Source organism: Mauremys reevesii, linkage group 1 (genome assembly GCF_016161935.1).
Source record: "Mauremys reevesii isolate NIE-2019 linkage group 1, ASM1616193v1, whole genome shotgun sequence".
NCBI classification, from domain to species: Eukaryota; Metazoa; Chordata; order Testudines; family Geoemydidae; genus Mauremys; species Mauremys reevesii.
This window is the reverse complement of record NC_052623.1, coordinates 275,384,647-275,396,959: the sequence shown is the minus strand read 5'-3', so window position 1 is coordinate 275,396,959 and position 12,313 is coordinate 275,384,647. Positions and strand designations below refer to the sequence as shown.

General features: G+C 42.6%; 1 protein-coding gene across 1 annotated transcript in view; it reads left to right on the top strand.

Annotated features, from left to right (window-relative positions):
* The window catches only part of SLC17A8 (solute carrier family 17 member 8), a 43,272-nt gene extending 33,675 nt beyond the window's left edge, over positions 1 to 9,597 (top strand). Inside the window, exons 7-11 of the mRNA XM_039494807.1 lie at positions 570 to 709; positions 4,509 to 4,641; positions 6,508 to 6,618; positions 8,082 to 8,209; positions 8,801 to 9,597. Of these exons, the coding sequence (XP_039350741.1) occupies positions 570 to 709; positions 4,509 to 4,641; positions 6,508 to 6,618; positions 8,082 to 8,209; positions 8,801 to 9,139 (851 nt within the window). The 3' untranslated portion in view covers positions 9,140 to 9,597. The remainder of the gene's footprint in view (positions 1 to 569; positions 710 to 4,508; positions 4,642 to 6,507; positions 6,619 to 8,081; positions 8,210 to 8,800) is intronic.
* Positions 9,598 to 12,313: the final 2,716 nt, after the last annotated feature.

Here is a 12,313-nt window from a genome sequence, read left to right as displayed (position 1 = left end):
AAAGCCCACGTAACCACCCAGCGATGCCCCAAGCATGCTGATACATCCCTGAAGTTGCCTCTTATTTGTGCCTAAACACTTACCCATTCACAAAACAGTAGGGGCTCCAAAAGCCACACACAGTGGGGAAGCTCACCCATGCATGTTTGTTTGTCTGTTTCAGAGGTGGCATAATTCACTTTGATCCTTTGCACAGAGTGTGCTGCAAGGTTTGCCAATCGGGATCTGCTTACTATGTCTTTACATAGCCCATGCCAATATATTTTTTAGTTTGGATTAACCATGATTCCCTCCCCCCCGCCACATCCCATGCAGATATGTGCTTCTGCCTTCCCCCATCCTCCCTAGGCACATAAGTGCAGTGTGCTGAATAGCTGCTCAGATACCACTGTGATGGGCACAGTATAAATAGGCAGCTATAATTTTTCCATGTGAATTTGTGCAGACTTCCTGCCGGACTTTGATTTGATTTGGTCCTCAGATAAATAATTGAAACGTTAGGCATTACAGATACTTTACCATTACCCAATGGCGTTTGAAACCAATCTGTTTTCCTTCCACCTGTGCAGGAATGTTTGGAATTGTTTGGTACATATTCTGGTTGTTTCATGCCTATGAGAGCCCTGCTGCACATCCAACAATAACCAGTGAAGAAAGAACATACATAGAAACAAGTATAGGAGAAGGATCCAGCCTAGTTAGTGCAAGTGTAAGTATAATTTAATGGTCATAGACAGAAAATGCCTGGGTTTTGGTGGCCATTGTCATTTATGGCAAACAAACATGTTAAGACTTTGCATTATATCAGTGTGTGGTTAGGGATACAGTGTAGGACTTCAGCGTGCAGAAGGGCAGCTTTTCTTTTCTTAAAGACTACAGAATCCGGCCCATGCATAAAAATATAAACATCTAATCAATCTACACAACTCAATGTCCTTTCAGCTCAAGGTTTCTACTCCTGTCTAAACATAAGGGGCCAGATTCTGATCTCGCTTATGAGTAATCCAACTGAGGTCAGAAAAAATGAAGTCAATGTTGCTGCCTAGATCAGAAGCTGCCTACAACTCGTGTTAGTGGAAGTTCTGGATGCACAGTCAGGGTTCTCTGACACTCTTGGTCTTAAAACAGCCTAAGTTTTTTCTGCCCCCTTCTCCCACTCCCCAAACCTTTTCTTAGCTTTGTTACCAGTAGCATCCTGGAAACCTAATCCCAAAATATATTTTCCAATCAAATTTGTCTTCCTCCATTTATGTAACTTGGTTTTGCTATTGTTTGTAAAAACAAAAGCTGTTTCTTGATAACCTATTCCTTCCTGGCTTACATTCTTCAACATTCTGTAACAAAATACCCCAAATCCTCTTTTGATTATGGATGATTTGGCTAACAATCATGGTGATTGGATAATGTGTCAAATTCTACCCTTGGATGCACACCTGATGCATTCATTGAAATCAATCAGACCTTGGCTGGAGACACACATGCACATCCAAGGTCACCACTGCACCCTTAATATTAATTGGATCAACATATATACATCCATGTGGAGTTCATACCACACTGTGTACATAATGATCCATTTTTAAGAAAAGGAAAAAAAAATATCCACCTTGCCATCATTACAAATTGTTTCTTTTAGGAGTTCTGTTGTCAATAAGTGTGGTTCTGACATAATTTTCTTCCTGCTGAACAGATTACTGAAGCATAAATGGAAACTCAAAGTGAGAAGAGTGAATTGCATAAATTCCATTTGATCCCAAGGACTTTAGTTCAAGTCCCAATTTAGACTAAAACTGATATCTGCCTGTCACTTAGTTACTGCATATTTACAATATGGAATTTATCAGATTGAATCACACCAGAAGACAGTGAGGAACATATCAATGCTTCCCTGCAATTTACTTTATAATTCTTCTTACCTCTGTACCACTGTTGCTCTATACCAGTGGTTTTCAAACTTTTTTTTCTGGTGACCCACTTGAAGAAAATTGTTGATGCCCACGACCCAATGGAGCTGGGGATGAGGGATTTGGAGTGTGGGATGGGCTCAGGGCTGGTGCAGAGGGTTGGGGTGTGGAGGTGAGGGCTGTGGCTGGTAATGTGGGGTTCAGGGTGTGGGAAGGGGATCTCGGGAGGGGCAGGGGGTTGGGGTGCAGGAAGGGGTCAGGACTCTGGGTCCAGGCTCTGGGCTGGGGCTGAGGGGGTTGGGATGCAGGAGTTGGCTCTGGGTTTGGGGCGGGGTTCAGGGCTCGGACAGGGGGTTGGAGTGTGCGAGAGGGTCAGGACGCTTGGCAGGGGGTGCAGGCTCTGGGGTAGGGCTGGGAATGAGGGGTTTGGGGTGCAGGAAATGGCGCTGGGTTTGGGGGGCTCAGGGCTGGGGCAGGGGATTGGGGCACAGGGTTGAGGTGTGGCTTAACTCTGGCATCTGCCGGTCAGCAGCCCAGTGGGGTGCTAAAGCAGGCTTTCTGCCTGTCCTGGCACCGTGGACCATGCTGGGCCCTGGAAGCGGCCAGCAACAGGTCCAGCTCCTAGGCGAAGGCGCGCGTGTGGCTCTCAACTGCAGGCACTGCCCCCACCCCAGCTCCCATTGTCTGGAAACTGGCCAATGGGAGTGCAGAGCCAGTGCTCGGGGCGGGGGCAGCATGTGGAGCCCTGTGGCCTCCCAACCTAGGAGCCAGACCTGCTGCTGGCCACTTCCGGGGCACAGCGCGGTGTCAGAAAAGGGAGGGACTAACCTGCCATAGCCGGGCAGCACCGCTGCCGGGACTTTCAGTGGTCCGGTTGGCGGTGCTGACCAGAGCCACCACACCCCAGTGCCTTCTATTCCGTGACCCAGTACTAGGTCGCGACCTGCAGTTTGAAAACCATTGTTCTACACAGTATCTCTAGAGTCCTAACCCTTCAAAGAAAGAAGCTCTTTCTTGCTCCCAGCCACAAACCTAGGAGCTGATTCTCCACTTGCTTAGACCAGTGTAAATCAGTAAAGTTGCACTGGGGGATACAACCAATATGAAAGGAAAATCTGTCTCTGCCTTGCTTTTACCTATACAAAAAGTCTTCAATTTGTCTGTTCTAGAAATTTAGTACCCCTTGGAAGAAGTTTTTCACTTCAATGCCGGTGTATGCAATCATTGTGGCAAACTTTTGTAGAAGCTGGACCTTCTATTTGCTGCTTATAAGTCAGCCTGCTTACTTTGAAGAGGTCTTTGGCTTTGCAATAAGTAAGGTAAGTTTCTTAATTCCAGCTCTTGCACTTTGGACCTGTTCCTGCAAGGTGCTGAGAGGCCTCAACTCCTTCCAAAGCCAGTTATAGCTGATGATATCAATATTTATTTTAAAGCTTTTTTTCCTTATTTTTATCTATGTAAATTTTCACAGTTGTGGGAAATTATTGTGGGGGGGAGGGGGTCCAGACAATAATTACTGAATGACAGCAGACATTGAGATTGAAAATTTTAAAGCTTTTATAACCATTAAAACACAAATTGTCAACATCACATGTCAAAATATACAAAGTAAATATCCTTAAATCAAACTCTAAGAAAGTAAGGTAATAATTGGAGATATACCAATCTCCTAGAGCTGGAAGGGACCTCAAAAGGTCATTGAGTCCAGCCCCCTGCCTTCACTAGCAGGACCAATTTTTGCCCCAGATCCCTAAGTGGCCTCCTCAAGGATTGAACTCACAACCCTGGGTTTAGCAGGCCAATGCTCAAACCACTGAGCTATTCCTTAAACTTTTGTTTAAGTTTTCAAGTGGCATTTTTCTTTCTAAGCCTAGCCATAAATTTCAATTATTATAGATGGAATTATGTTTGTCGGTTGCTGTGTATATGGTGAAAACAACGTTTACTGACATTTACCAATAAAAAATCTAATCCTTCTAAGCCTATTTATAACAAGTGCAGGGATAAGTGGAATTTTAACTTTCTTCTAATTAATTCCTTGGCAAGAGTAACTATAAGAACCAGAAAAAAAGTATGAAAATACTAGGATGAGATTCCCAACCTTTCTCTGGCTCCTCTAAGCTGACAGAGAGGGACAGAGTGGCATAAAAGGGCCCTAAAATCCCCATTTCAGGCTGAGGGAGAATTCCCCTGGTGCAGAAGCTATGGAGAGAGCCATAAAGCTGCCACCCAAGGTCCCCCTCTCAAGCCCTGGTGTAGGGGACCCCCAAAGGCAGGATGGGGGCCGTAGATTTCTGGCAGTGCTGTGGCCTACTGGCCAGCCAAAGGAGGCTGCCATAACTTACGCCTCCTGGGCTGTCTAAATTATGCCAAGGCTGCTCCAGCTCCTAGAACAGCACAAAACTGGGATGTCACAAAGGTGGCTTAAAGATTCCATAACCCTCTTCTCCCTGGGCTTAAAATTCTGTAAGAGGTGCAGCCCAGAATCCTCTGCCTTAGCATCTGTTTAAACAAATACATTCCAGAAGAAAAAATATTGCTGAACAAAGGATAAAAATAGAACGAGAGAATACATGGGCTTACATATATTTTGTTTAATTTCAGGTTGGCCTTTTGTCTGCAGTTCCACACATGGTCATGACAATTATTGTTCCCATTGGTGGGCAATTAGCTGACTTTTTACGAAGCAGAAAGATTTTAACCACTACCACTGTAAGAAAAATAATGAATTGTGGAGGTACTGTTGGCTTTTACAGATAAAACATATAGTCATGTGTTGCAATTTCTGCACAAATCACAACTTCTCTCTCTGCAGGTTTCCTATTTTTCCCTCTCTACGCCCAGAGAGTGACTGCCAACTTCCACACAGCAGCTCCTTTCTGCTGCAAACTTCCTGGCTTTATATCTTAGCCATGCTCTCCCCACCCTGCCAGAGTTACCCGCAGGGGGCTCTGTCCTTCTGCTGCGTCTACCCCATGGCATGTTTGGCTGCTCTCCCTGGCAGCTGGGCCTGGGCAGGGAGCGGGATGGAACCACTTCTCACACCGGCTGAAGCTGACTCCTCTGTGCAGTGAAGCAACTGCCTGAGGGAGAGTCTTGCTGGGGAGGCAGCGGTGTCCCACCCCCTCTGCTCCCTGCCAAGACCTGGCTACTGAGGAGAGGGGCGAGGCAAGCCGGAAATATGCTGGGATGGAGGGCGGTAGTGGTTCTGGGAGGGGCTAAACATACCCGGGGGGAGGCGCCATGGAGAATGACAGAGCCCCTCTCTCCCTTCCTCCCCACTGCAGGCCGAGCAGTGGGGAGGAAGGAAGAGAGGGGCTCTGTCCTTCTCCATTGCACCTCCCCCCCGGGTATGTTTAGCCCCTCCCAGAACCACTACCGCCCTCCATCCCAGCATATTTCCGGGGGAGGGGCACTTGACCCTCCATGCCCCCCTATGTGTCACCTATGGTATGGGGTGATATGGTATGAACATCCCATCACAGATTTGTTCTTGCTACGGATACAGTTTTGTCGTAGTAAAATTAGGCAAAATTCATGGTACAGTCATAAAAATGTACAAAATCAGGGTACAGTCAAGGCAACAAAAATGGGTAACAATTTAACAATAAAGTATTACAGTGTAACTCGGAGGCATTGACACTGACCCACAGGCTGGGTGACTACCTGGGTGAGTCAAGGGGCGAAGGTGGTACTCTGTCCCCGAGCCCCACCACACAGGGCTGAAACCTGAACTCATGGGCATCTCTTAAAGTCACAGAATCCGTGACCTCCATGACAAAATTGTAACTTTAGTTATTGTGTAATTGCTCAGCTGGGGGTTTACACCTTCCTCTAAAACATCTGGTGCTAATCACAGTCAGAGAAAAGTTACTAAGCTAGATGGACCCTGGAACTACTCTAGTTTGTCAGTTCCTTTGTTCTTATGTCCCTATACATGGCACGGTATGAATTAAGTAAATCAAGAGTTGCACCTGCTTGGAGCAGGTCTGAATTTGACCCTAAATCATCAAGGAACATTTTCAGATTAACTGACCAGGGGATTGCCATCATGTCACCCATACTTGATGCACCGGGAAGAATGGTCACTACTTCTTAACAAAGACAGAAGTTAGTTTCCGGAAGTTCCTTGTGGTGCTTGACGATTTATTATAATAATGTCTCACTGCTGTTTGAGAAAATCTTCATTTACTATTATTACAAAGGCCATCTCAGATCACTAGAGTTGAAATGAATTAGAAGAGAGAAATATTTCTCTTTTTTCCAAGTTTGTTTACTTTAGGCATTTGACAGCACCTTGCATATACAGTAATTACTTTCACTGTTTCCCCTGTGTGTCAGTGTGTCAGTTTCCCTGGTTGTTTTGTCTGGGTCTCTCACACAGCAACAGGGAAAAGAAGAACTATTAAAATAAATAAACATACAAACAGTAAAATGTTATTGTGACCCACAAAAAATTGGCAACTGGGTTCAGTGGCAACTGTAACGCCCCAAAGTGCATTAACTCGTATTTTAAAACTCACTAGATTGATTAGTCCTTATTGGTGTCTTTTTAACCAGTATATTTTATAGAACTTAATCTAGTCCCGTGTTCCATTTGCAGGTTTTGGCATGGAAGCAACTTTGCTTTTGGTGGTTGGTTACTCTCATACAAGAGGTGTGGCTATTTCCTTCTTGGTGCTGGCAGTAGGATTTAGTGGATTTGCTATTTCAGGTAAAGCTTCATCTTATTAATCATCATATTAGCTACTTACATGGCTGCTTATGGGAAAGACCTGTTTCCTGCTGCAACAGAATGATTACTGCAGTACCTGCATTTTATTTATTTAGAGAGAGAGAGCGAGAGAGAGAGAGAGCGTGGAGTTTATGAGAATCTGAATCTTTACCACTCTAGGGTTTACAATACCTCCATGCTCTTCAGATTGCAATGCACATTTACCTCAGATTAGGCTGTTATCATTCAAAACATTAAACCTAATAGGATACAGAGCTAACTATTCTGAAATTCAAATGTAAGATGAGAAAATTTGAAATGTGGTTTAAACAGCCAGTATAATTTTCAGACTGTAATCATGTGGTTCTGTCTGTTTGCTCTTCTAACAGTCCCCCACCCCAGTCCTTCTATACCTCTGATACTTGCAGAAAGTGTATGAATTACCTCTCTACTGCCTGTACCCTAGTTGCCAGTTTGCTTTTCCCCTGCCAGCTGCACCTGCTGGGTCATCAAGCTGTGTGTCTTTATAACTGTTTCTGCCCCGGTGCAGGTAGTTCCTTTCAACTCCATGGGCTTATCCAGCAACATGCTGGGCTCTGCAGTTCCTTGGACACCACTGTTTTTCAAATGGTGATTTCTGTTCATCAGGAATTCCTGTTAATGAGCATGGAAAGCTGACCACAGAGATATCCTGATAAAGAGGAAACATGTGTTCCACTGCAGAAATATCAGGATTTTTCTCATCGGAGAGGAGTTTTTATTTCTAATTCCAATTTTACCAATACCCAGCCTTTTTAGTGCTTTCAGTTCCCTCGAACTCTTGAGAAAATACAATTTGGCTTTTCCTTGCAGGTATCCGCAGCTGATACGCACAGCTTTTGTTACCTACAGTATTACACTGCTTGACAATCACTTAAATTGCTTTTTATCTTTTCTAATAAAATATTTATCCACTAGAAATCTACAGGAAATGTAATTAAACTTTCTACTATATGTTCTGGCTGTCTGGTATTTTGGTAAATTGTCACTAAAACTACAGGGAAATTTTTTTTCTGAAAACGCTCCCTAAATTAAAGCATGAAACTGAGTTGAAGAATTAAAGAGACCCAAATTTATGAGTTGTTAATTCTTTAATTAAAAATTCAATGTTGGGTGCATCACTTCAGATGCTAGGTGACTGCAGGCACTGAAGCCTTAAAGGATTAAATCGTAAAAAATAAGCAATATCTCCTGTTATGTCCTAAAATTGGAGCTGCAGGGGTTAAAAGAAGGGGGAAGCAGGATAAAGGGGTGCAGCTCCCCTTCCTTTGCTAAAAGCAGAGGGATAGCTCTCCATTCTCCCTCGTTAATGCACTGTGGATTCCCTCTCCATTTTCAATCTCCTTTAACCACTGTTAAGCAAATCATATTAGCCCGTGGCGTGAAACTGACTGTGCAGTTGATTGTTGCTGCTGCTGTTACAGGATTTAATGTCAACCATTTGGATATTGCACCCCGGTACGCCAGCATTCTGATGGGGATCTCCAATGGTGTGGGGACACTGTCGGGAATGGTGTGCCCACTCATTGTTGGTGCGATGACTAAACACAAGGTAATGTTTCCTTACCTGGTTCTAGAATGAGGATTAAATTACATGCAAGATTAAGATCATTTCAAAGGTTATTGGATCTCTAATTTTTTTCAGCTGTGTGTGGTTTTTTTCCCCTTACCAAAATACTAGGTGCTATATCCTCAGCTGGTATCAATGGAAGAGGGATACAGTTTACACCTGCTAAGCATCTTGCCCTGAAATTTCACTAGGATTCTGTCTTAGGGTGGTATCATGCTATCCTGCAGAAAAACCTGCAAGAGTTACTTGGAAAACTGCAGTGTAAGACTGCTGAGGTTCCTGAGCAATCATCGCTCTGAAATGGGGTTTGACTTCTCACGTTTAGAAAGGGCCATGGCCTTCTAACTTCATGAGTGTCCTACAACCCACGGGGAAATCCTATTAGTATTTTATTAGCTATCATCATGGAGGAAAAAGAAATATTCTTTACAATTATTTTCTTCAAATGTTTTATTTATAAAACTAGGAATCCGACAATCAATCAATGTACAATGTGTGCTAACTCCTGGTCTAATTCAAAGGTTAGTATTTCCATTTACTGCAAACCTAATGAGTCCTATATCATTCTTTCAGACCCGGGAAGAGTGGCAAAATGTCTTTCTGATAGCAGCTCTCGTGCACTACAGTGGAGTGATATTCTATGCTATCTTTGCTTCTGGTGAGAAGCAAGAATGGGCTGACCCTGAAAGCCTCAGCGAAGAGAAATGTGGCATAATCGACCAAGATGAACTGGCTGAAGAAACGGAACTGAACAGTGAAACTTTTGTTAGTCCAAAGAAAACGTACGGCGCTACCAGTCAAAACAACGATGTGCGGAAAAAGGCATGGAGAAAGCAAAAGGGAGTAACACAGGATATAGAGGAACAGACTTCCTACCATTATGAAAATGGAAATTTTCAAGATAGGTCATAATATCTGAAAATGTGTGATCGTGTGGCAAGTGCCCCCATCCTCTCCTGCCCAACCGCTTCCTAATCAGACAGTATCCATATGTACTTGCTTATTCATTCATGGAAAATCCTGTCAAATGGCTAGATGTAAAATGTAGTAAGGTAATTCTCTCCTTGTAGCACAGAAAAAGAGCTAATAGAAATATAACTGGCAAACCTAAGTCTGGCTTTCAATCAGATCAGTGTAGGATGGACTGAGGGCTCCCTGTGCAGCCTTACAGAGTTCCACATTGGTGTAGTGGGTCTGTCTGCTTGGCTCTGATTGTGGGAGCAGGGCCCTTCAAGTAAGGAAAAGGCCATAATAGGTTGTGGGATTCATGGTAATTTAATGACATTCCCCCTACCATAATGTGTGTTTACTAGGAAGCCCATAGACACAGAAGTCTGGCCATGATTGTCCATGTAGGACAGGGGGTCTGAAACTGGGGGTCGTGACCTCTCCGGGGGTTGCGAGGTTATTACATGGGGGTCACGAGCTGTCAGCTTCCCTCCCAAGGCCCGCTTTGCCTCCAGCATTTATAATAGTGTTAAATTAATAACACATTTTTTACATTTATAAGGGGGATCACACTCAGAGGCTTGCTGTGTGAAAGGGGTCACCAGTACAAAAGTTAGGTCAAGTTTTAGGTTCCTGCTGAGAGATGAGAGTGAAGGAAATTTAAAATTATTAAATTAAAATATGGTCACCGAACAGCAGGAGGGGAATGTGTAACCAAGATTGCTGAAACTATTATTCCAACAATGCTTTCATTCAAGGAGAGAAACTTTTTTCTTTATACATGATGCACCCAGGTTGGATAAAGCAATATAACGGCTACTGTAGAGATTATTTCCCTCAACCTCCCTCACCCCTGATTTTGTGTTGGCATGAAAAAATAATTTTGAAACAAAAATCATCTTCCCGTTCATCATAGTCCCATAAAGATAACATTTTCACTCAGTTCATTATCGTAAAGTGCTTTAAATATATTTTTCTAGGGTAAAATTTGGGTAAAACTATAGGCCTCAGCCTAGCAGCCCTTGTTTATGTGAATGAGATCACTTATGTGAGTAAAGTCTATAGTTTTGGGCCTATAACTCTTTCCTTTTACATATTGCTGCAGTCTCTCCATGGCTGTGAATGAGGTACAGTATATTTTTTGGGGGGAAAGGATTTCTATTTAAAGAAATGACCTGATTCTCAGATATTCTAATCTTACTGTCTCTCTGCCATTAGTATGTGTTCGATATCATAAAATGGCTTTAGATTTTTTTTTACCATCTTTGGAAGCTACCAAGATTACAATGGAGCGTGCTATATCATCTTAAACCATTAGCTGCAGTTGAAAGCTCATTGTGGCAATAATAATATTTTCTTAATGAAGAATTTCAGTAAACTGTTTGTTTTACATTATGATAAATGTCTTAGTAAAATCAAGTAAAATGACCCCGTTTACTTTGTGATGTTTTATGTCATATCTCAATCTTGTTATGTTGGGTTATGATGCATCATTTATAGCTAATGTAAAGTGCATGATAAGATTAGAAATTTAAAACATGTTATAGACACTAATCTGGCTGTGTCTTCAGTCTTCATAGCTGAGGATGTTAGGGAGATTCCCAAACCTGAGCTGGCTTTTCTAGGTGACAAATCGGAGGAATTGTCACAGATTGAGGTGTCACTAGAGGAGATTATGGAATTAATTGATAAGCTTAACAGTAACAAGTAACCAGGACCAGATGGCATTCACCCAAGAGTTCTGAAAGAACTCAAATGTGAAGTTGTGCAACTATCAACCATGGTTTGTAACCTGTCCTTTAAATAGGCTTCTGTACCCAGTGACTGGAATATAGCTAATGTAACGCCAATATTTAAAAAGACCTCTAGAGGTGATCCCGGCAATTACAGACGGGTAAGTCTAACATCAGTACTGGGTTAAATTAGTTGAAGCAATAGTAAAGAATAAAATTGTCAGACACCTAGAAGAACATAAATTGTTGGGCAAAAGTCAACATGGTTTCTGTAAAGGGAAATCATGTCTTACTAATCTAATAGAGTTCTTTGAAAGGGTCAACAAACATGTGGACAAGAGGGATCCAGTGGACATAGTGTACTTAGATTTCCAGAAAGCCTTTGATTTGGAGAAAGGGGTAAAAAGTGAGGTGGCAAAGTTTGCATATGATACTAAACTGCTTGCATCCGAAGAAGTGGGTATTCACCCACGAAAGCTCATGCTGCAAAACATCTGTTAGTCTATAAGGTGCCACAGGATTCTTTGCTGCTTAAACTGCTCAAGATAATTAAGACCAAAGCAGACTGTGAAGAACTTCAAAAAGATCTCTCAAAACTATGTGATTGGGCAACAAAATGGCAAATGAAATTTAATGTGGATAAATGTAAAGTAATGCACATTGGAAGAAATAATCCCAACTATACATACAATGTGATGGGGGCTAATTTAGCTACAATGAATCAGGAAAAAGATCTTGGAGTCATCGTGGATAGTTCTCTGAAGACGTCCATGCAGTGTGCAGCGGCAGTCAAAAAAGCAAACAGGATGTTAGGAATCATTAAATAGTGGATAGAAAATAAGACAGAGAGTATCTTATTGCCCTTGTATAAATCCATGGTATTCCCACATCTTGAATACTGCATACAGATGTGTTCTCCTCATCTCGAAAAAAGATATACTGGCATTAGAAAAGGTTCAGAGAAGAGCAACTAAAATGATTAGGGGGTTGCAATGAGTCCCATATGAGGAGAGATTAAAGAGGCTAGGACTTTTCAGCTTGGAAAAGAGGAGACTAAGGGGGGATATTATAGAGGTATATAAAATCATTAGTGATGTGGAGAAAGTAAATAAGGAAAAGTTATTTACTTGTTCCCATAATACAAGAACTAGAGGGGCCACCAAATGAAATTAATGGGCAACAGGTTTAAAACAAATAAAAGGAAGTTCTTCTTCACACCGTGCACAGTCAACTTGTGGAACTCCTTACCTGAGGAGGTTGTGAAGGCTAGGACTAAAACTGCGTTTAAAAGAGAACTGGATAAATTCATGGAGGTTAAGTCCATTAATGGCTATTAGCCAGGATGGGTAAGGAATGGTGTCCCTAGCCTCTGTTTGTCAGAGGATGGAGATGGATGGCAGGAGAG